The 26,542-nt window shown below is 33.6% G+C and overlaps 1 protein-coding gene and 1 long non-coding RNA gene across 14 annotated transcripts in view; one reads left to right on the plus strand and one right to left on the minus strand.

Annotated features, from left to right (window-relative positions):
• LOC106459206 (NGFI-A-binding protein 1-like) overlaps positions 1–26,542 on the plus strand; it is a 182,549-nt gene that overhangs the window by 92,652 nt on the left and 63,355 nt on the right. For all 13 annotated transcript variants that reach the window (XM_022385642.1, XM_013918808.2, XM_022385648.1 and 10 more), the window contains one exon: positions 14,204–14,523. In XM_022385642.1, coding sequence (XP_022241350.1) covers positions 14,204–14,523 — 320 coding nt within the window. The remainder of the gene's footprint in view (positions 1–14,203; positions 14,524–26,542) is intronic.
• LOC111085723 overlaps positions 9,164–26,542 on the minus strand; it is a 38,583-nt gene continuing 21,204 nt past the window's right edge. The window contains exons 2-3 of the long non-coding RNA XR_002610534.1: positions 12,666–12,891; positions 9,164–9,193 (exon numbers count right to left, since the gene is read on the minus strand). This is a non-coding gene — a long non-coding RNA (uncharacterized LOC111085723). The remainder of the gene's footprint in view (positions 9,194–12,665; positions 12,892–26,542) is intronic.

A 26,542-nucleotide genomic window follows, 5' to 3' on the forward strand; every position in this document is an offset into this window, starting at 1 on the left:
AATTCATGTGAATATGACTGAAAATTTTCATTTTTTTTCTGAAAAGGTGGTGTCTATTTACTTGTGACCACGCTGTGTACAGCAAACATTAAGAAATGTAAACAAACCTCAGACATCAGATTAGTCTACTACCTGTTAAATCATTAAAGAAGTTTAAGTGAAAACCAGGAAATAAAACATAGCATATTAGTTCTTAAATAAAACAAAACGATAATGCTAGAATTTCAAACAATGAACTATTACTTGAAGTTCAGATAACAAGCAATAGTAAACCAAATCATGTTTGAAATAGCGTTAATACTTTGAAGTATATCCGTCAAATTGCAAATCACAGACAATACATTCATCATTAATGCTACATAATACTATCTGTGAAACAACAAAACAGGAAGAGAGATGGGGACACCAGAATGGCTAGACTGTCCTTGTCAAGGGTGTGATTGTTTCCACCTTGGTGGCAAGAGGTGGAGAGACCAAAATGACCAGATCATCATTGATAATGGTGTGATTATTTACGCTTTGGTGGCAAGAGGTTGAGAGACCAGAATGGCTAGACCGTCCTTAACAATGGTGTGATCATTTAAGTTTAGGTGGCAAGAGGTGGAGAGACCAGAATCGCTAGACCATCATTGATAATGGTGTGATTATTTCCGCTTTGGTGGCAGGAGGTTGAGAGACCAGAATGGCTAGACCATCCTTGACAATGGTGTGATCATTTAAGTTTTGGTGGCAGGATGTGGAGAGACCAGAATTGCTAGACCGTCTCTGTCAATCCTGTGATCTTTTACACCTTGGTAGCAGGAGGTAAGGAGTTCAGAATGGCCAGACCATTTTTGTCAATGTTGTGATTATTTCCACTTTGGTGACAAGAGGTAGAACGACCACAATATGGCTAGACCGTCCTTGATAATGGTGTGATTATTTTCACTTCGTTGGCAGGAGATGGAGAGATCAGAATGACTAGACCATCCTTGCCAATGGTGTGGCCATTTCTTCAACTGTGGTGGCAAGAGATGCAGAGAACAAAATGGCTAGACTGTCCTTTTCAATCCTGTGATCATTTCCATCTTGGTAGCAGGAGATGGAGAGTCCAGAACGGCCCCCTTAGCGTTGCCATCTTTCTCACTTTAATGTCAAATAATACTCCATTTCATTAAGTAAAATTTTCACAAGTTTGTAAATAATTTTTAATGGGTTATGCTCTAAGTTTAAGCTAAATTTCTCTCAATGCTTTGAAAACATTCAATGTTGTAAGTAAACTAAATGTGGCCCTAAAATAAAATTCCCCTTTTAACCACTAGTGAGACCTTCAAATATAATTGAGAAGAGGATTGTACACCAGCCTCACCTGCATATAAGCTTTCTACCCAAGATTATATCAGGATCGGCTCAAATCTGACATTTTGGTAGGCAGTAGTCATGTTACACTCTTCCACATGGCATCCTATACATTGTCATATTCAACGTGAACTTAAACATTGTACTGCAAGCTGGGTCATCTTTGCTCAGCACCCTGGGCAACATTTTGGCCAGTCTCTTCTGATCCTTGTAGATATACAGGTGGCAGATATGTTCTTGCAGAATGACGCAAGGAGTTAGAATGCGTTGTATAAGGACACAGTCCACTATCTTGTGTCAGACTCTACTATGGCAAATAAAGAAATCATTATGAACATTCACTTAAAAACGAATGATAATTGTAATATGTAATATGTTCATTGTAATATGTTCGAGCTTCATAGTTACACTAGCTTATTTATTTATTTGCTGCTTCTGTGCCAAAAATAAGCGTTGCAAGTAACTCATCTATACTGTTGTACGTACAACATAGTTTTCTCTCTGTGCCAAAGATTGTTTCCATCTTTCACTATTTAGTTGTAGGAACCAACGTGCAACTTGATATGAATTCGCATTTTTATTCTATTCATTTTCTTACCGTTTATCACTGTATTACCACACAAGTCACAAGAATATCTCATATGTTTATTCCAAGCATAAGACTCTAGGGTTCGATTATACCACCATAGTAATTCTTCTGGACAGCCTAGCTGATCAGTTTTGGTAATCATAGACAACGAAAAGTGTAATTGTGATATCTTTTACCGCATCAGTTAGGTTGAAGTCATTTACAATAGCCCCTCTCTGAATCTGCAATCCAATTATTCTCAAAATCTTGGTTCAGCTACTATTACAAAAGTTAATCTGTGAAGCATAGATTGGGCTTCTCGTGTTCAGCACATGTCTAAGCGCTACATGATTGCCCAAGCTTGTAGCTCAAAAGAATTGAGCTGTCAAAAGACGAAATATGGTTTTGTTCTGAGTCCATGAAACTATGTGCGGTTATAGTTTGTCATAATCACATTCAACATCTCTGTTTGAACCATTTCTTCTTTGCCATTTAACGTAACCTCTTTTCTATCATATGTCTGTCTTTACTACGTGTATCGTACATATTGTCAACCAACTTGGATCTGAGCTGCTTCACATACTTCAATGGACATTGTGGGACGTCTGCAGTAGGTGGTAGTGTGTACATAACCTCCATTAGAAGCTTGACTTCTCGTTTGTACACGAGAAAATTCAGAAAACAGACACTAGACAGCTGCTATTTTGCTTTATGTGCCATAATGAAATATGATGGATAATTACCTCCTACGTAGTTTGATCTGAACTCATAAACTTTGAAAGCTTCCACTTGAAAGTTTGAGTGACTCATCCAGCCACACCGTCAGACCTCCACCACATCTAGTCATTTTCACAACTCAGCTATCTGTTAAAGCTTGAGTAACTAATCAGCCACACCGTCAGATCTCCACCACATCTAGTCATTTTCACAACTCAGCTATCTGTTAAAGCTTGAGTGAAACAGATAGCTGAGTTGTGAAAATGACTAGATGTGGTGGAGGTCTGACGGTGTGGCTGGATGAGCACTCAAACTTTTCTGACGGTGTGGCTGGATGAGTTTGTGAAAATGACTAGATGTGGTGGAGACTCGGCTATCTGTTAAAGCTTGTTCTTAGATATCTGTATATTTGCTCAAGTGCTCCAAAGCGAAATATCCAATATTCAGTCAACAGTTAAATCCTGTATTGAAATGTCAGTAAGCGGATAAGGTTCTTTCTACTTGTTAAAATTATCAATTATGATTAGTATGTATATGTTACTTCCGTCTGTCTCTATAAGGGGTCCAGCAATATCTAGTTTGTCCTATTCAGTTGAGGGTCCACAGATTTCTGTTGTAGTTTTCCTGAAGTGACCAATATTTCCTTTAGCAGCACATGCAGTATAGTTTCTACGCCATTTCTCAACACCTTTGCAAATATATGATTATTAAAACTGCTTACAGTGTCTACAGTATGTGACACTTTTTGTGTCCTATAATTCTCACATCATGTAATGTTTGTGAACCTACTTACTACCTCAAAACTCCATATACCTATGGCTGCAGCCCTCTTAATTACTAATACACTTACCAGAAGATATGTGATCCTGTCCTTTGTTCAGTACACTGTGAATGTGGTGCCTTGGTCTGAAATACAGCAGGTATTGCCTAAATTGGGTCTTAGTCATTTAGATGCACTTCTCAAACTTTGATCTTCAAGTTATTTTCTTATTTAGTAAAAATAATCCTTATATTGGTACTAGTAATCCTGTTTATGAACCCGTTTCGTTCAGTTCTAGTTTCAATCTGTTAGTCAATAACGTTTCTTTTATACTTAAACTCCTCTCGTCACGTCCGCTAATGAGAATTTTAAACATGCTCTGATGTATGAAAATATCATATTCCCTAAACACATGATCACCTATACTGTCATTTAATGTGCATGTTCCTTTAGGCGTAGTTGTTAGCACCTAGTTGTTGAACAGATATACTTAGAATTACATTTAGGACATTTCATTTCTTTAATATAAAATTCCCTTTTTACACCTGAAAAATGTTGTATTGTATTCTGAGGTTCAAAATTACTCTAAGTCGACTTACGGAAAGGTTCTATAAATTAATTAGGCAATTGATTTTTTTTTTTTACATTTAATATGTATTTACCCGTATACTGTAATATTATAGATATTATTATTTTTGGATATTACATTTTACTTGTTTAATACTATTCACTTTATCAAAATAATTATGTATGATAGTATCAATTATACTATTTGGAAAACCATTTTTTGTTTAAAAATGTTTAATGTTGTTAATTAATTCTTTGAGAAAATATTAATATTTACTTGCTATTTTGCAAGTAAAAGGATGAATATTTTACGTAGATAATAGTTTTCGAATACAATTATAAAAATAAAAATATAAAACTGTAAATGTCTTCTTATGAAAAATTTCATATTGGAAACTATCGTTCTTATTGTGTACAAGCAAAAGTACCCGTCCCCAGTGACGGGAAAAGTTTTAGTTAATCTATCAACTCAGATCATTTCATGGACTTTAAAAAGGTTAATTGTGTAGCTCTGAGCTAATTATACCACCCACCATGAAAATTAATTGTTGAGCATTTCAGTCATGCTAAGAACCGCTCAACAATAATATACGGCAAATCTACATTATTATTCTTTACGTTACGTCACATTTTGAAATATGAATGATAATGTGATTAATTCCTGACAATTTAGTTTAGAATATCCTGCTTGCAAAATAAAATTTCGCATCAATATTATTCATGCCTGTTTTCTTGTCATTTCAAAAGTGCATTTTGACCTTTTCAAACGGGAGACAGACGAACGCTCGGACAGACACTATGGTTCGTGATATATATAAGATTAACCGTGTCAAGGAAGGCAAGCTAATGTTCTTTTTGGTGTTCCCCCCTGTAAGTCTTATATTTTCATATTGGTTATTAAGATACTGTTAAACCGGACTTGTATGTTGATGACCACTTTGATCCCATTGTAATTCCGTCAATTTGATCATAAATGTTAGTATTGAATAAAAAAGTTCCCTGGTAGGTCGGTGGTAAATTTACGGACTTACAACGCCAAAATTCAGGGTTTGATTCCGTGCGGTGGACAAAGTAGAAAGTAGATAGCCCAATAAAACCCATAAAAAATGGGATTCCTTAGATATAAATCTTAATGACTTCTGAAAAGCATGTTTAGGAATATCTTCATTTTGGAATAGTAAGTGAATTGTTGACTGTAAAATTTCTTCTATGGGGACAAATTAGTTCAGAGATATAATATAATATAAATTCTTATTAAACTGGAAAATGTTCATCCGCTCCTAGGTGTAACCGGACAACCTTCTCTTTATGTCTTAGGAATTCTATACAAAATAGCTGGATGACTGACCACTCAATGACCTTATCCTTAAATATTATTCTTGTGTTATTAAACTATATTTTTAAAGTTTTAATAAATAATTCTGTGATTTTATATATCTAGTCTTAATATGATCTTTTTCTAACATCCGAAACTTAATAGTTATTTAACATATCATTAGTTTTAGAAATGTAATTATTTCATTCATTAGAAGCTTCATAGGTTGAGTACTTATACAAAGAGTTGAGTATGTCATAGGCCCGACATGGCCAGGTGGTTAGGGTGCTCGACTCGCAATCTGTGGGTCGCGGGTTCGAATCCCGTCGCACCAAATATGCTCGCCCTTTCAGCCGTGGAGGCATTATAATGTGACGGTCAATCCCACTATTCGTTGGTAAAAGAGTAGCCCAAGAGTTAGCGGTGATGACTAGCAGCCTTCCCTCTAGTCTTATACTGGTAAATTAGGGACAGCTAGCGCAGATAGCCCTCGTGTAGCTTTGCGCGAAATTCAAAAACAAACAAAAAATTATGAGTGTGTCATATTAAAAGGGTTTTGAATATGCAAATCAGTAAGTCTTCTGACAACCAAGTCCGATATAAAGTTGCAGTGGAACGGAATGTATAAGAACTGCATTTTGACATTGTTTGGTGTTTCGTATGTAGTGTAATGCTACCGAAAATTAATTGCATTTGGAAAGTTTATGTAACATTTTACTCTATAAAGAAATTAACCCTCTACTTAATTTATTTTTATCTGGTATAGCTATTTTATAATTTTTACTTTGGTTTATTATTACTATCTATTCTTACTTACTAAAATTATATGGTTTATACCCATAATTATAATCCCTAAATGATTATAAAGCTATTTCACTAATTTTCGTTCTAATGCAATTAAATAATTCATTACTATCATTCTGTATTTTCAGTTTTGAAACTTGTTGTAATAATTGTTCAAAGATAACAAATAATCCATAAATTTTAGTTTTAAAGATAAAATTATAAACTTCAAACTCCATGCTAATACCGTCTTTTAAAATTCATTTAAAACACAATCCGAGAAATTAATTAGCACATGATTAGGATGATTAATAACGTTATTAACTCCTTGACCTATACTGTTAGATTAAGTTTATATACGTTTTGTCTAACTATACTTAACAACTTGTTATTTCGTGTCTTGCTTAATCTATATAATTCATGTAACTCACTTTTTCTAATATTTTACTCTCGCTTCTGACTTATCTGAAACCGTAACATCTACTTTTTAATATTGTATAGATTAATGAAAATATGTTATTGCTACTTTAAAATTATGTAATTTAGACATAACATCATTAATCATACAATTATTCAACAAATTATGATACAGTTAGTTCCAAAATATCTTAAATTCAATATTACACTTTTCTAAAATAAAATAGAACATATCGTTTTTAGAGTAATAGCAATAAACTCATGAACATAAATAGAGTAAAGCACTATATAATATACAACACACTACCTCATTTAACTGTTATTGTTCAATTCCTAAATGTCCCTTAATGAACTCAAGTTAATCCTAAACTTGGAAGTTCCATATTATATTTAATTTATAGCCGATATTAAAGTAAGTATTTAATTGTTCTATAATGAATTCCATCTCAAAATACGAGTTCAAGTACCAAAAGTTAAAATTTATTAATTTTGAAATTTAGACCTATAAAGTTTGTACACGAGTTAAGATGTAAATTGTCCGCCCCATTCGCTCTCCAGTGGATTAGCGCTAATTCTGTAGGCTTGTGACACTGAAAAACGGGTTTCGATACCTGAGGTGGGCATAGCACAGATATCCCATTTGTGTATTTGTGCTTAACAAGAAATAAGCAAACCTCCCCCGTTCTGTAACAAAAAAAAAAAAAACTTCTAGAACAGTGGTCTATAATTATTTTACACACTAAGCTACTCGAGATGATGATCAAAAAGACTGAAATTGTTGGAAATATGGAATGTATCATTTCACACAAAGAACATTTGATTATAGTGTGGGCCACGAATTAGGCTTTTATTGTAGAATACTCAATGTAATACAATTTACGTATTTCTAAATCCAAATACACCATAATAAAAATAGATATTATCAACCGTAAAATATTTGTACACAGAAAACTAAAAACTCACTTTCTTGTAATATTATCACAGATAAAATGTACATCAAACTAAAAAATAAAACCATCACATCCAGAAATTAAAAGTAAAATAGTCTGTACTGTTTTATGCAAACTACATACTTTGATCTATGTGTGTATTGACAATATCTATGCCGTCTGAAATTAGCTTTCCAGAACACTGACTAAATCATAAACTATTTGATATATTATTTTCATAAATACATGTAAGGTTTTGGACTACGACTCAGTCAAAAAAATTGGAAGTTATTAAAACTTTTTCATACTTAAAAATAAAGTAAGTAATATTGCCATACATCATAGTATTTATAGTAAGATAGAGAGCAGCAAGAAGAAACAATTCAACTGTCTTTGCAGTCAATGAGACAAAATACATTTGTAAAATATTCATGTTTGGGATATGATTAGAGTTAAAGTTACCGTAGTGATACAGAAAAGTATGGTAAGGAAAGTACCAATAAAGCTGGCTATCTAACATTATGAATAAAGAGCTTTGGAAAGTAATCCTTATATCTTTTGTAGTAATCTTATTGCTGAACCTAGATTTGGCTTTAATCTGTTAATAATAACATTCCTTTTTATACTATTCATACGGAAATTCTTCTCTACACGTCCACTGGCGAGTATTTTAAACACAGAGGTGGTATTGTACAGTCAATAGCACTATTGAAACTTTGTTATTCATTGTTGTTTTTAGAGTTTGCCAACAACTTCAATAATGCATGGTTCACTCTGATAGTGAACTTTCACTCAAATACCTTAAGTACAACCAGTTCTTTCTTTGTAATGCAGTAATGACATTTAGCAATGATCAATGCTCAACCAGTGTACGTGATTGCACATTCTTATACATGTGATAGCACCACTCCAATTCCACGGTCATTGGTGTCCAATATATATATATATATCAAGAGTCTGACTTTGGATAAGTTAACATTGGCTCATCAGTTAAAGTGCATTTTATTGACCAGTCCATTTATTTATCAGTCCATCTAAAATACAAGCCAGCTTTACTAAGTTTAAAACGTTGTACACAAACTTTTCATAGTATAATGCAAGCTGCGTAAACTTTAACGTTTTCCTTTGTTATATGTTGGAGTTATTATTTCACTGCCCAATTTTAGCAGTGTCAGTGAACATAACCATGACATACCTATTGAACGTATGCCAAATGAATTTAGTTTGTGTATACATAAGCACACATTTCAGTTCTCCGCTTTAGTTTCGGTCCCGCTTTTCTTATATGTCGGTATATACAGAAATACCATTTTCAAGTTCTCAGTAGCTCATTATACGAGTTCCATTAAATACACGAACATGCAGACACGTTACATACGCTCAGTGGAGCATGGAATTCACATACTCCATATTTGTTGTTGAAAGCAGTCTAATTCTACATGCCAATGGTCAAAAACAAATTCTAAAGTGTTGAGCTACCAGAAACTCAGTTAAACCTCCAGACATTTATTGTACAAAGATACAATATACAATTTTACTGTCATTTTTTTGCAATGGTTGTATGATTTTATTCTTAGATCTATTTTGGAAATGAAGAAAGTTAATTGAATGGACGGCAACTGCCTGTTGTAGAAACACAAGTATAGAGGACGAAGTTTCGAAAGTATTCTCTAAAAAGCTTGAGTACAGGGTGAAACAGGCATTATCAGCCAATAACAGATGAACATTAGTTGACTGTAACATGTAGAATACTCAGTGCTTTGTACACTCTAAAATCTGTGTCTTTAGGAAGCCAATCCCTATATTATGTATGAAATGAAGGAATAAAAAAAATCAATACACATAATATTAAATTTTATTACACACATTCACAGAACACAGTAACTTTTAATAACGTTACAAAACATATAATAAAAAAATATTTCTTAAATGTAAAATGATGCAGGGATGGCAGTGCCAAAAATAATGCAAACAAGAATATAGAGATGATACAGCTATACATAGATCATCCCTACATGACTTTCAATATTAAAATTTAATGTTACACTGTAAAATGCATACTTGACTTTGATATTACTGCAGTTGGATGTTATATATTCCTGATTGTTGGAATGCAATTTGTTTATTGTAATATCGTGGTCATGTCAGGGTAAGCATCAATGTAGTTTAACTAAGAGCCTAGTACTAAAGTACAAGAAAAACCAAGTTGAGTCAAAACATGTCTTGATTATTACAGACTCTCACCACGAGGTCGGTCTAATTGACCGACTTCGTAACCATTTTGTATTCGTGCATTTTACAGTGTAACATTAAATTTTAGTATTGAAAGTTGTGTAGGGATGATCTATGTATAGCTGTATTATCTCTATATTTTTGTTTGCATTTTTTTGTTTGACACTGCCATCCCTACAATTTTTTTCGTTACTTTTATTGGTATTATGATGGTATTGAGCTTCTCAACTCACTTTTAGTCAGTCCTCATTCCACTGGATAAATTGGTGGCTTTACTAAAAATGTACGATATAGAGTGGTTAAAAAAATTCGAGATAGCTCAAGCATTTGCCTAGAACTTAATTTCACGTCTGTGTACTACTAGAGGCATATATTAAACTGTGTTTCGGTCTGCTTATGCAAAGGAGACTACCACAGTTCAGATCAGTGGTCACACCAATCTGGGGAAATTTGTTTAAATTAGCTGATGCTGCAGATCTCATTACCTATTTCAAACCTTCCTGATGGTGGTAGATGCTCAGGCTAAAAGAAATATGTTGATGTTTGTTCTGATAATATATGGAATGTGAGTAGTAATGCTCCAACTTTCCACGATTAATGTACGTGCTTCAAATTTCTCTCTTGAAGCATAGGCCAAGATAATTCTCTGACAACCTCCGTGGTTGAGAAAGGATAATCCTATCTAATGGACAGTACTAAATTTGACTGACCTGTAACATCTCATCAGGCTTACGGCTGAGTTACTGGTTTATTCCAAACCCATGAAGGTAAGGATACTTGAGGAAGATATGTAGAGATGGCTGCAAGCTTATTTTCCTCATGCAATTCATTTGAATTCACCACTTCACGTCTCATTGAAATCAATACTGATTATGTAACAGTTTAAATATCGCTTACTTTCCTGTGGTGTCACATAGGTTCACTCAGCAAGCATTAAATTAATTTGTCTATTAGGATATCCTTACAGTATGGCATAGGCATAGTAACAGAATATCTTATAAATATAAATAACGAAATTCTCGTTAAAAATAAAATTAAAACTTAGCCTGGTACTTAGCTTTACTTTTAACCATGGACCACCATTATCTAAACTCCATCACGATTTGGGACCCTAATCACAGTCAGTACTTGTCAACATCAAATTCAGGACTGACCAGACTGAGCAGGAAATAGAGCCCTGTTTATTTTGTGCCCTATCATTCTCTGCAGCTACCTGATTTTGGAATCACTTGAGAAAACACTCCAGGTTCTCATTAGCTGCATCTTGGAAAGATTACATGCTTATTTGTTTCACCTCGCCACTTCATAGTTGGCTTGCTAATCAGAGTAAACTAGCAGAATCAGTGACATCAAAGGCACAGCACTGAGATCATAATGCTCAACCTTGTATTCATCTATACATGGTTTGCGTGTTCTGGTTCTATAAACAGTGTTTTTGCATAGTAAATGTATTCCTATCAGTCTCTGTATGTACATGGATGGACCTTTGGATGAACATTGCCTTCAAAAGACAGCCTCTCCAATCTGTAAAATACACCAATGAGTTTAATTCACTCATATCCTGATGGAGACCTCACCATAAGTTCTCAGCATGATCTGGCTCAACTAGATCAGGACATATCGGTATAATTTAAGAACAAGAAGAGACTTCTTGGTTCACCTAGGATATCCCATCCTGTAAACTAAACTTTAAGATAAAATACAACAATAAAAATAGGCCTTTTACATTCAAATATTTATCAAGTCTTGCCTTAAGTTTCCTTAAATTAACTGTATATACTACATTTGAAGGTCACCCATTCCAAAAGCCAAATAAAGCTGTTTTAGCTGAAGATGATTCCTACTCTGCCAAAAAGAATATATTTATGTCCTCTAGTCCTACCATTCTCACTATTAAGGACGAAGAAAGATGATGCATTAACATTATTAATCCCCTTAATAATCTTAAACACCTCAATCAGATACCCTCTACTCTTCATTTTGAAAGATAAAACAATTCAACAGATCTTAACCTGTCCACGTATGACAACCTTTCTATCTCCAGTATCATTCTAGTAGCCATCTTCTGAACAATTTTCAAGAATTCAATGTTATTCCTAAGGTAAGGCACCCAAAACTGAACAAAATACTCCAAATGTAACTTAACCAATGACTTATACATTGAAATTATAATCTATTTAGACTTTTATTTAATATTTCTATACATACAACCTAACATCTTATTTGCCCTGACACTAGCACCAACACATTGCTTGGATGGCTGAAGAGACTAATCAACTAGAACACCAAGATCCTTTTATCTCACTGTTAAGGTATTCTTATCAAAATTATAACATAATTCAAAGTATGATATCCAATGTACATTGCCTTGCATTTATTATAATTAAAAGCTATCTCCTATATATTTGCCCAACTCACCAAATAAAAATTATCTTGTAAAGCAGCAGCATCCTCTTCACAGCCAGTAAACCTATATATTATCAGCAAATTTCAATAATTTATTGACCATTCCTTCATCTATGTCATTGATGTAAATAAAATACAACAAAAAGTCTTAACACTGAGCCCTGAGGTACCCCACTTCTGATATTAATCCAGTTTGACTGAACTTTGTTTTTAACAACCCTCTGCTTTTTCCCATCCAACCACTTTTCTGCCCAAAGAACCACCTATCCCCTACACCTAAAAAGATAACATTTTAACAAGCCTTTTATGTGACACTTTATCAAATGTTTTCTGAAAATCCAGATACATCAAATCCATACCTGGGCAATTATTTACATAAGTGGTAACCTCTTCAAAGAATGTCAAAAGATCAGTAAGGCAAGATTTTCCGCTAGTAAAACCATGTTGAGTATTCAACTAAATTTTAAATTTTATTAAATTACTTGTAAAGCATCTTTTGCCAGACTTTCAAAACTTTCCCATCATTGATGTAAGACTAATAGGTTTATAATTATTGGCTGAACGAAAAATGGATTAAAGGTTAAAGAAACTAAAAGTAAACTGGTCAACTGGTAAACAAATACATAAGCTCACCATTGGCATCTTGTTTTCCATACCAGGATATCCAGGCTGGCTGACATTGCCAATGATTTAGGGAGGCATGAGTCATAGGTCAGCACTATTTTTAGTGATAAATGGTTGAACCATGGGGCATTTGGCAGAGTGTAGGCTAGTACTCAACAAGCAAGATCGGGCTTCTTCAGATCCATTATGGGTCCGAGAACCAGAATGTGTCACATCTTTCATGTCATGGGTTCTTCTAGAAGGAAAAACACAGCTCTTAAATTCACCTAATAGATAAAAACTGGAAATAAAGGAGAATATAAAATTTCTACCTTTACGTGTTCATACTTGTACGGAATCTTGGTAATAGCACTGAACGAGTTTAATGTTCTGGTATTCTTAATTGAGATTACTTAACCAACAAGATTAGAATCCAAAAGGTAGAAGGATTTAATATGTAAGAATGGATTGAAAGATATGAGTAACGCAAAGACGTAAAACAATGATATAAAACACAAATAATTTTGTATTAATATGCTGAAAACCAGATGAAAATGGACGTACAACACAAACTTTAAACTGAAGTGACTGAAGAAAAAGTGAATTGAAGGTTGAAGGAACTAAAATTAAAGTTGTAAATATATTTTAGTCAACTGGTATACAAATACAGGAAAACACAGGTGAAATGTGACAGACTAAGACACAAACATAAGGAACCAGCAAAGTCATAGATATATAGCTTAACAAATCATGTTCAGTAGACGTGGAAATTAAGCAACCCATTCCTCTTTCACTCGTGACAACTGTACAGAAGGCAACATTAAAAGGTGTAAGCTGCCACATGCAGCTGATTAAGATACTGCCCTAGACTGGTACCATCGTAAAGTCTACAATCCTAGTATTGTTATTCACGTTCCTGAAACTGATTTTCCAGGGTAAGTAACGGAATTAAAAAATTCAAAACTTTATTCATATTTACCTTATTAATAATAAATCAGAATTAAGATGAAAAGTTATGACGAAGTCATAAAATCTCTGGTGACATTAAGGAATAAATATCACATGTTTTTAATAGTGTGCGGTCCCTTAAAGATGTGCGTGATTAGACGTTACGTACATGTTCCTGGTGATCTGAGTGAACTTTGTTTTATAAAATCCATGGGGAGAAAGGGGCCTACAAATATACAAGTGCTTGTTTTTATCTTATACCTCCTGGAATTGTAATAATTCTTTTCTCTCGTCAGAAAATTAATATATTTATGAATCACGTGATAATCAAATTAATACTTCAAGATGTCAGAAAAACACGTAGGTTCAAGAAGTCTTGATACAAAATGATAAAAGCCCTATAACCCGAGCGTTTTCGAAAGGTGGATCTTTCTTCTTTATAGGCAAATGAATAAAGTGGCAACTTTTATATGGATAACTTGTTTTCAAGATTTTCTAAATTCCATGGTTAAGTGATCTTGAAGTTTTTGCTTTTGTTTAAACTGTGTCTAATGTAGCATTTACTTCTGCTTACAACCAGAACTGTTGCACGGTAGATAGGTTTGTTTTCCTATTTACAGCCATGTTTCAGACACCGCTCGTGCCCGCCTTGCCTCCAAACCATCCAAGCCATCTACTGAACTCTCTGACAGCTTCTGGCAGAGTTGGCCCTGGTCCCGGAGCTCCCGCCAACCTATCCCAGTCGACAGGACTGCCGATGCGACCCAGCCCGCCAGTATCCATGCTCCCCAACAATAGCAGCCACTCGTCTCCTTCTCCTGGAAGGAAGGATGTAACGTCTCCCAGTCAGACTCATGTGGCAACTCAACACCACCAACAGCAACTTCAGCAATTTTCTCAGCTGCAACAACAACATCAAATTATCCAGTCTTTTCAACAGGTAAAAAAGGAAAATCAGTATGTATGTATGTACGTATGTGTGTGTATATATATATATACATATATGTGTGTGTGTATATTTGTTTTAATACAGATGTAATTTCAGTTTTATATCACGAAGTGTGTTCTTAATTATCGTTTTTCTTATGTTGTTTTAAAATATCTGCTCGTTTTATATTTAAATATATGCCTACAAATATTAATCAACAATGTCCTCTAGTAATATTACATGTAAGTAAATAATATATACTCAGCATTGTAAACATCACACTGATAGTATAATCAGAATGAGTGTAAATAAGGTTCGAGACTCGAAGCATGGAACTTTCGTGCTCATAAAAAGTCAGTTCATTTTTTCTAACTTTAAAAGTCTTCAGCAACAGGACCGAAAGGTTACAAAATTTACAATTTTGTTAGGTTTCGAATAGTCTTAGAGACATTCCTACTGTCAAGAATAAGTGTGCTATTCTTTAGGAAGGGAAGATAGATATTTCATTTTCCTGAGTGTGAAATATAAAGTATAGATTGTTATATCACTCGCTATTGTGCTTTGATGGCTCATCAATAAGCTTGAGAGCTTATAACGCTAAAATACGGGGCTCGATTCCTGCAGTTTGGCACATTGCATATAGCCCCTTGAGTACTTTAGTAAACAAACAAACAGTGCATTAATATTATTGAAATCTGTTAACAAAAAGACGTGACTATTAAGCTGTTGGATGTTAACTGACGAAAGTGTTATTATAGTAGTGTAAACATTTTTTGTTGGATATTAACTGACGAAAGTGTTATTATAGTAGTGTAAACATTTTTTTGTTGGATATTAACTGACGAAAGTGTTATTATAGTAGTGTAAACATTTTTTGTTGGATATTAACTGACGAAAGTGTTATTATAGTAGTGTAAACATTTTTTGTTGGATATTAACTGACGAAAGTGTTATTATAGTAGTGGAAACATTTTTTCTGTGAATATTTATAAGGATGACTTATTACTTTTTCAGTAATAAGCTTTTAATTGTTATATCTGTATGCCTAGGAAGTCATTTTTCTATATCTCGTATATTTTTTTTTAGAAAAGCATTAATAAAACTGGTAGCAATTTTTAAGTCTTGTTAAAAATGTGTTCAGACCATGTTCTGCTAGAAACTAAAAATGGAAGGGGATAAAGACGTAGCAGGAAAGGCAGAACAAATATAACTATAGGTAAAACTTCAGACACACATGTAAAATGTATGATCTTACGGTTCCAAGTAACTAATATTTATTTCGTAGGAATCCAAACATATTACTTACATTAATAATAAATTACGTACTTAGTTCATATTATAATTAACCTTAAAACATGGAGTTTATCGTACTTATTTTACAATATCGGACAAATGATAAAAAAACCCACAAAAAATTGTCTTTCAACAATAACTTAGTATTAGGTTTTTCAAACAATGCAAATTTCATTTGAAAATGAGTCCCATTCCTTTTTGTTGTGATTTTTCGAAGTAACTAGACAACCCGTGACCCGTGAAGAGTTGTTTTCAGTGCTAAATTAATCAATATACACTGGGAGAATATCCGAAATTTATGTTTACTGTATAGTCTCCCTTCCAAGTGCAAGGTTGGAGGTGTGGTGTTTGCATGAAATACAAACATTGTGAATGCAGTCACGATTGGGTTCTCGTCGAAGTTAAAGCGATCACAAAGAGACGTCCTCAAAAAATGTTGAAATCCAATAAAAGAGGCCAAGAAAACAGCAAAGCTGTAGGAATAGTGAGAATAGGTTACTATGTTCTCCTCATTGTAACCACTTTCATTCTCTTAGACCGTCCATTGATTAACAGGTTTAGATCAGACGTCAACCAACAAATGTGAGAAATAGTTTAGAATATTCATTGTTGTTTGTACTAAGTGCGCAGGGTATCTTAGATGCCATGAACATGTTGAAAACCATTCTTACATTTAAACTTAAGATCGAAATGAAATGGACTTTTCAAATGCATTTTTCAAAGTAAGAAATCGAATCCTGAATCCTGATTTTAAAAAAAAGCAGAAGAATATATTGGTCTAACGGCTTTTACATTGTTCAAAGTTACCACCTAAACATGGCAATATTTATACGATTGACTAGCGATTTCAGGGTTAAAAAAACGTTCGAAGAAAGGAGACGTCGCGTAGGTTTTTTTCACGCATTTTCATCAACTTCAATGCTTCAAGAAGATTCGATTCACGACATAGTTGCTAAAATAACTCTAAAAGTATGTGCTCTTGTAAGTTTTTATGGGAGTTAGTGAACTGCTATTTCAACTGTCATGTAAACTCTCAGAAAATACGTGGATGTTTCGTTGCTAGTATTTTACTAGCAATAGTTGAGATTGGTCTGCGGTTCTGTCATTTCCGTTAATCATGATGTAAGTGATAGTTTTGAAAATATATCAAATTGATAAAGAAGCGTTATGGAAAATTACACTAACATATTTGATTATATTTAAAAAATGAGCTGTTATTAATTTTAGGAAATTTTCTGTGAGTTAGAAAATGGTTACTTTTCTTTATTTCCTTATACAAGTAAAGTCATAATCAATAACATTATAGCTATGTGTAATTTATATGCACAAAATTAAAGTTATGACAAATAGCCTTTCAATGAGAAAGATCTATTGAAGGAATTATTTACATTTTGTGAAATTTTTCAAAGTAAAGAAAAGATTACGGACAATAGCGGAACGAATCTTTCGAAGAATCACCGTTTGCTGTAGCTCTTAGCTTTATTTTGTTTCTAACTTTAACATAAATGAAAATTTTCTGTTATTAAAAAAAATCAAATTAATTTCTTCGATGATAATTTTAATAATTAAAAGGACAAATCGTTACTTTACCATAGCACTTTCTTAATATTGAAATCTCAAAATATTGTGTTGTAACCAAATTGCTTATATTTAGTTTACAAAATTTACTTTTCAATGTTAATCGTTAGATTGCTCTACAACACTCGGAAAAATCCAATATTATAAGTTTTCTAGATTCGTTGTATATGTGCCACTGTTTTTATCTTTTTCCAAAGTAAACATTATAACAATCCATCTGAACGTTCAATAATTCTGTAACTGAACTACTCTTTTGAAAATTTTGACAAAATTAAAATACACTTCAGTTGTACATTGTGGATTTAGACATCCAAATTGTATCACAAGACTCACTTTGACTTCAGTGTTTTCTTATGTTGTTAGGCCAGTTCATATCTATAGCCATATCTATCTGTCTATATGTATACTAGCGAAAGTACCCGGGTCCGCCCGGGTTATTAGGTTGGTTTATTCCAGATGACTATCTCAGTGTGTGTATTCTAAACCCATTTTAGCACAAAAGTATAACCTATATACTTTTGTTGTTCCTTTACGGGATGTGGTCTGTTTATAAAGGTAACCTTCCCTCTAACTTGTCCACCGAATTTAAACTTAAATGATAAAAAAACAAACCTCTTTAGTTAACGGAGCCTCTAAATTAGAAAACAATAATTTTGTTTTCAATTTTATAGTCTATACATTTCATTTTATACTTTCAGCACATAGCCTCTTAAAAACAATATTAGGTTATACTTTTATTGCTAAGCAACATGGTATAAAAGTCATTGTTGGAATGCATTGTTACCAAAACGCATTGGGGTTTATATATATATATTAGAAGTCGTTATTTAAAGAACCACTTCTTTTTTATGTGGTTTTTCGCTAGATCGCTTCATTAAAAAAACGTCACTAAACCTGGAATGTTTAACTCTAAATGTTCAGTATGTTTCTACACCCGACCCGTCCGCACCCCCACCGATGTCGCAACCCCCTCCTCCTTAATAATACAGCGATCTCTGACTCAAGAAGTAAACTTGATAATAAGTATGACAAGTTAGATTACCGTACTTTATAAAATTCATTTGTAAGGACGCGCATGATTGGTTGACTGTCACACACACTGATAGCGATGTCAAGGCAAAAATACACCTAGTAAAATCTTCCGCTGAAAGTGTATATATCTGGACGCATTAGGTTAGCATACATGACCACATAATAGACCGACTTTCCTCAGTCAAATCTGAGCTACATCACCGAAGAGCTGGCCCAATATAGACTGAGTAAACGTTTTTTCCTTAATGGTTGTTACGCAAAAAACAATTTTACAAAACGTAGAATTTTACATGGAAACGAGAAAATTGTTTTAAATAATGAGCCTTTTTTGGAAACATTAGATATAAAAGCTGTTTAAAAAGTCGATCTGTGAACAGAGATGAATTTGTAACTCGATTTGTCAACTTACATCCACGCAGGATTGAGCTGGACAATCTACTTTCATGAAATTAAATGGTCAAGGTCACAGAAAATAAAATATATGAAAGTTTACATTTTTAGCACATTTCTTGCCTATCTTTGCATGGATGTCATTGAAACTGTGTATAGATATTCTTGTTAATGAAATACTAACAATTATGTAATATGAGGTGAGGTCAAGGTCAGAAAAAAATAAAATTTTACATTTTTGGTCACTTTTTCACATAGGTTTGATCTCTAGAGTTTTAAGATTTTCCCTGGGGGGATGCCCCCGGACCCTCTAGGGTGGTAACCTCGCTGCGCTCGGCGAACAGAATACACTCGGGCAAAATCTCAAGTTTTGCACCCCTCCCAAAAAATCCTGCGGACGGGCATATATACAGTCATATACTGGATGTACAATTTTTGCTTTTAATTTTTATTCGGATGTTTTAAATAACTGAGTTTTTTTATTGTAACCCTAAAATATATATTCCTACACAATTCTTAAATCTGCCATTTATCACATATACTTTATTCAGACTTTATTTCCATATTTAATATTCAAATTTCGAGTTTACTTGTTACTCTTAATTTACTATTCCATCTGTGTGTGACAAGAATATTGAAAATCCCTTTCATGATAAAGTAATTTGTGACTTTAGGATTTTGCGGATAAACTAAGTGCTTGTTGAAAAGTTTTTGTTTGCACACAAACCTTCTCAGAGCAGTTTATGTATTTGTTTGTCTTTATATGTAGTGTGTGCTATGCAAGCAGAATGATAACAAATGTCTTGACTAAGGTTTAGTTGTTTCTGATGAATGTTTTACTGAATACAAGATTAGTTTTGGAAACTTCTTCTGTTTTGTAAAAAACTAACCATGCTGTAGTTTGATTATATATGACCAAATAAATTTTCTCAAAAATGTTATCCTTATAATATGACAGGTGTATCTTAACGTCTGAACAAATTTAATTTCATGAACTTCTAGAGATGCTTTCAAACCAAAAACTGGAATTAACTGTCAAAAATATCGTGGTTTTACAAGCGATAAATTTTCTACTTTTCTGTCCTTTTACCAAGGCTGAATTATTTTGATGCTTAATTTTGCAGTCGTTTGAAAAGTAATTTTAAGTTCATGGAAAGAAGCAAAGTTTGAGAAATGAAAGAAATGGTTGTTAAAATTCGAATGTAAACTGATGCAAAGTTTCAATAGTTCATTTTATTTTATTTAAACGTCATTGTTATACTCTCACTGTTAATTCAGTGGTATTCTTAGAAGTCAATAACTATATTAGAAATTATAAGGAGCCATAAAAGATCCAAATAACAAAACCCATTGAATTAAATTGCATATATATTCCTTTTGGTTTTAATTATGACAACGTTGCTTTTTTTAATCACTTTGGTTGATAACTGAATGGAAAATTTAGTAAAATCCTGTGACTGCTCAAACAAGTATACTGATGTGTTAAACCAGATAATTAATTAAAACTTGATTAGACTAAATAACTACACAGTAGCTACTTCAGACAAAAGCATAAAAAGGGCGAGAGTTATACAGTTGGTAAATTCATGAGATGGATATCTTAGTCTGAAGTGACGAATGATGTAATAGTAGTTTAACATTTCGGAATATACATACATTCCATGTTTAGCAAATGTTTACAGTAAACCAATATACTAATTGCAATAACAACATGAAAAATTAAATGTATTGTTTATACAACCCGAAACGTTTATATCGAGAATGTTAAGACTCAGATGAAAAACAAAAAATAAACGCATTAAATAAAAAAAGTAATGCACCTGGTTACTGAAAATAAATTAAAACAAGCTTAACTAAAACGGCATTTAATTGTAGAAAGAACACGTTTTTTTTAAAGAACTAGACACCTTGTATTACTTCCCTGTACCTCTGTTGTCCACACACACACACGGAGTCAAACAACTGGAAATAATTTTCTCAGTCTTATTATTAAATATAATCACTAGCTTATTAAATAATATAACTTTTGTTGAGTTAAGCCTGTTTTAATATATATTTATTAGGTACAAATTAACTATATATGTGTTTTAGGTCCATATGCAAGTACGTTTACTAATTTCACGCTTAATTTTGGGTTTTCTCTTTGAACCCCCCCCCCCCCCCCCGTGGTTCAGCGTTAAGTCTAAGGGCTTATAACTCCACAAATCAGGTTTCGATACAAACGGTAAACAGTAGTCAAGCGCAAAGCTGCACGATTGGTTATCTTCGCTCTGACCACCACGGGTATCTAAACCCAGTTTCTAGCGTTGTAAGTCCACAGACAAAGCGCTGTGCCACTAGGGGGATAATTTTCTAGATATTCCTCTTTCGACTAATCTTGAGGAGTCAGTGTCAAAAAACTGAAGCTATGTAAAGATGAATTTCTTCATGTTTTCTCATTAATTGATGATCGACATCTTAACTTATTTGAAACAAAACATTTTAGATGGAACTCTTATTTAGAGATAGAGTATTTCTAAACAACGATAAAAATATATGTTGTAATTGTCGACGCATTTCATACTCTGATTGAAAGGCTATAAAATCGAAATTATAACCAGTCGTGTAATTAAATAACTTGTAGTCTTTAATCTGGCTACTATTTAACCTTGGATATTCATGAGTCAAATCAACACTGATATTAGTGGCGTAAAAAAATGAAGCATTATAACGATAACTTTATCATTATTCAAATGGCTGTGGCAGCGAATCATAATATTTCTTTCTTTTATTTTTTTGAGTTCCCGAAAAGTTTCTTGTTAACTTGTCGCCCAAGTTGTGTTCGTCTGTGATTAGGAATGATTTTAATTCGCTAATTTTATAAGAACCAAGAAATGGATGACAAGAGCCAATTGTAAAGAGAGGGCGAATTCCAAAATTTAACGATACGATACTAATCAGCGTTGGAAATACCATGACGTCACGGTTGGTTTCACGCCAACTGTTTTTGAAGTCCTTCATAAACTACTATGATGCATTTTTCAATCTCAACGCTCTTTAGGGCCGTTGAGTGTGCTGAGTTAACACTGAAGCGACACCGGTGACTTTAGGAACAGACTCGCCAACGTCAGCGTTGAATTTTGGAAGCGCTCAACGTTACATGAAACAACTCGACAAGATATACATTTTTAGAAGTTTTATCGATATCATTTACCTTTTCACCCAGCACGAATGATAAATCACTAAACCTACGATTCGTTTTAAAGAAAAGTCTTTATATTATTAACTCTTCGTCATGATAACAGTGAGTTATATTACAAACACTTTGATATCTCAGTTATTTCTATAATTAAGAATAAAAAGACTGCTTTGGAAACAAGAGATACAAGTACACATATGCAACCATACTGCAACAAAATTGAGAATTTGTTTGGAAAAGGTCTACCGTCGTTGTTTGACTTATCAAGAAAGATTAATTAGGTGCTATTTTAGTCACTGTCTGTTTTCTACCAACAAGCACGCATTAGCTCTGGGGAATAGTAACTATAAAGTTTTGATTTTTCAAGTAGCATCTGCTTTCTAATCATAAATAATAAAGTTATTTGTATACATTTTTATCACTAAACAGTGTCTGCGTAGAACTCAAGATGCGAACCAGAATATCCTGTACTGTATCTTTTTTATTTCGATAGCTTCTTCCCTCATAATCTGGAAGGTCTTAGTACAGTATCTGGTATTTAGATATTATTTATTACAGAGTTTTTCGGTAATATTAGCTTTTTTTTTAGTTTCACAAGCATAACATAAGATTTTTTTAAAAACGAAATTCATAAATTTACTCTTGGTCACTGCACACTTTTATAACGTAACTTTTGTCCTTAATTTATGTGATACAGATGGTAAGATATTATTTGTTTCTTACTATTTGTGATAAGCAAGGCCAAGCCAATCAGCTGAGATTTGCCATACGGATATGTTTACTAAAAGAACAATATCCCCCGGTGGGACAGCGTTAAGTTTACGGACGTATAACGCTAAAATCTGGGTTTCGATTCTCCGTGGTGAACACGGCAGATAGCCCAATGTAGCTTTGCTCTAAAACAATCCAACATGTTTAAACCAACTGAAAAACACAGCAACTCAGATTGGTAAACGATATTTCATTTACTGATTATCCTTTGTGAAATAGAAAATTCACAAAAAACAATTCTATATTTAGGATATACAGTATTGTGCAAAAGTGTTAGGATAAAGTCAAAAATTAGATTTCAGGCTACTTACAAGGAACAATGGAAGATAAATCACAGGTGAAGCATCAAAATTTTATTGATCTTCATCATACTTAGTACAACAGAAACTCGGTGGAAGTGCTTGAGTTCAGCAAACAGTTAATCTTTTGTGTATCCCCCTTTTGCTTTAATAACTGCAAGCAGTCTTTCATGTATTGTTGCAACATATTTAATCAAAGTGTCCCTTGGGAATTTACTCCAAATGTCTCTAATAAACTCCCATAAAGTTTCTTTAGAAGTAACTTTTGATTTGTCAAGTTTTGGATCTATCAAATTATCCAGATCTGCTCAACTGGATTGAGATCAGGCTCTGTGGGGGCCATTGCATCATTTGAATGACTCCAGCAGCTTTTATCTTAGCTAAGTAATTTTTGCATAGTTTGGATGAGTGTTTGGGGTCATTATCTTCTTGGTAGTAGAATACTTTACCAATAATACGCAAACCACTGGGTATACCATGATGGACCAGAATCTGATGATACTTGCACTAGTCCATTATCCCATCTATTTTGCAAATATATCCTGTCGCCTCAGCAGTAAAACATCCCTAAGCCATCACACTGCCTCCCCCATGCTTCGTGGTAGGTGCTATGCATTGAGGTAAGTATCTTTTACCTTTCTTCCGCCGGACGTACAACCTACGCCTTGAACCAGATATTTCAAACTTGGACTCATCCGCCCATAACACACTTTTCTAATCACCAACAGTACAGATTTGTGCTTTTTAGCAAATTTGAGTCTCTTGACAATATTTGGAGATCGAAGTAAATGTTTTTTTAACTGCTACACGACCAAATATTCCATTTTCGTTGAGTCTTTTTGATACTGTAGATCTGGACACTTCTGTCATTTGGCGAATGGTCGTTTATCTCATGCTTGATATCAGTGACAGTCTTCCTTCCGTCCCGAAGACTGCATAAACGAAGATACTTAACATCAGTATCATTGAGTTTAGGTGTTCTGCCTCTTCTTTTCCTATTTTCAAATTTAACTGTCTCGGTCTCACGATCTAGGGTGTACTTGACAGTGTTTGAGGATCATTTCAAGTCTGCAGCAATTTGTTGGAGAGTCCAACCAGCATCATATAAAACTTTTATGTGAACTCTCTGTTCTACTGACAATTCTCTAGGCTTTGTGGCTGTGGCATGAAAACAAAACTTAATATATAGTGTTAAACACTGTTTTTATCAAGGTTTATTTGTAGAGTGCTATGAAATTGATTTCTTCTAGCATATATCGGTACCATATGGCAGCTCTTTGTTAGCTTCTTTCTATATAGTTTAGATACAAGTATATGGGAATTTTAAAGAATGATAAGTATTCTCACCCTGGTTCATTCATCTGTCAACGGGAATCAGTGAAGCATTACTATAGTGTTGAAAATGGCATGAAAGAATTAATTAAAGAATTAATTAAATCTAATTAAATACATCACTTCACAGTATCAAATAAATACACACTAAGAACATCTGTACCAGTCCTTCTTTTTGAGGCTTAGTTAACTATATAATTTAACATTAACACTATGTTATGTATTTAGACTTAGTTAACTGTGTAATTTAACATTAACACTATGTTATGTATTTAGACTTAGTTAACTGTGTAATTTAACATTAACACTATGTTATGTATTTAGACTTAGTTGACTGTGTAATTTAACATTGACACTATGTTATGTATTTAGACTTAGTTAACTGTGTAATTTAACATTAACACTATGTTATGTATTTAGACTTAGTTAACTGTGTAATTTAACATTAACACTATGTTATGTATTTAGACTTAGTTAACTGTGTAATTTAACATTAACACTATGTTATATATCTTACGAATCATGTTGTATCTTGCGAGAGTCTGCCTGTAACAAATTCTTATTTTAACCGAAAGAATAATTTGCATGGCCAGCTGGTTAATCTACATACGTGAAGCTGACGGTTTTCTATTACTTGGCGCCAACCAATGTTAGTATCTTAAGTTTCCAGACATACCTTACTCTTTACATACTCTATAACAACAAAACAATAATGAGTGTTGATAAGGCCTGTTGATTAGGGCATTCGATTCGCAAACTGTGGATCGCGTGTTCGAATTCCCTCGTCACCTAACATACTCGTCCCACCGTAAATCCCACTTTTCGTTGGTAAAGAGTAGCCCAAAAATTGGCGATGGGAGGTATTGACCAGCTGCCTTCTATCTAGTCTATCACTTCTAAATTAGGGACAGATAGCGCAGATAGCCCTTGAGAAACTTTGCGTGAAATTCAACAGACAAATGAGACACTTGATGGTTTATTTATTCACGAGACTTGGAAAACATGCAGGATTAAATAAGTAGAAAAAATTATAAAGAAACTTGTATACGTAAAAATTAGCTTTTTCTTTTTTACTAGTGTGATTTGCCAAGTGGTTAGGGCGCTTGACTCGCAATCTGATGATCGTTGGTTCGAATCACAGATACCGAACATTCTCGCCTTTTCAGCCGTGGGATCGTTATAATGTGATGGTCAATCTAACTATTTGTTAGTAAAATAGTAGACCCAGAGTTGGCGGCGGTTGGTGACGACTAGCTTCCTTCCCTCTAGTCTTTTACTGCTAAATTAGGGACGCCTAGCGCAGATAGCCCTCGTATAGCTTTGCGCGAAATTCAAAACAAACAAACTAGTGGGATTCATATTATATACAGTATGTTTAATACTGAACAAAATAAATCAGGTTGGAAATTTACAATAATCTGAAACAACTCAATAACCTGCTTTTACACCCTCTTAGGGTTAAATAAAATTATGTAAAAAATATAAGCTTCCTAGCTCAATTATGATTTTAGTAGGTAAGGCTACCAATATACTAGCTCACTTTTAAATGTTAATCATACTCATACCCTCTGTACTCATGTTACACAGAAGTGAACTTTAAAGTAAAATCAACCACCCGATACGAAAGTATTAGCCCTCTTGTAGCTTTGCGCGAAATTCAAAACGAACAAACAGACAGAAGCGCTAGTTAGTTCGTTCCTACTTCTCCGTTAATCTTCTTATTATGTAGAATCGGTGTTTGTGATGAGTGCGTGATTATAAGTGCATAACTTTGGAATTTCTACGTCACTATTAACGATAGCACACAATGCAGTGTTTGTTGGGCATGTGCTTATTGGTTGTGATTTATATAATTCAATTAGTTTGTACAGAAGTATTGTAAAAGTATATGATGTTTGCAAGGTATGACTAGAAAACCTGTTTGACATTGTAAGATATCACTAGGAAACCTATTGGATATTGTAGGATATAACTAGAGAAAATATTGAGCATTGTAGGATACGACTAGGAAACTATTGGATATTGTAGGATATAACTAGAGAAAATATTGGGCATTGTAAGATACGACTAGGAAACTCAATTGGATATTGTAGGATATAACTAGAGAAAATATTGGGCATTGTAAGATACGACTAGGAAACTCAATTGGATATTGTAG

The sequence above is a fragment of the Limulus polyphemus genome, unplaced genomic scaffold (genome assembly GCF_000517525.1).
Source record: "Limulus polyphemus unplaced genomic scaffold, Limulus_polyphemus-2.1.2 Scaffold575, whole genome shotgun sequence".
Lineage (NCBI taxonomy): Eukaryota > Metazoa > Arthropoda > Merostomata > Xiphosura > Limulidae > Limulus > Limulus polyphemus.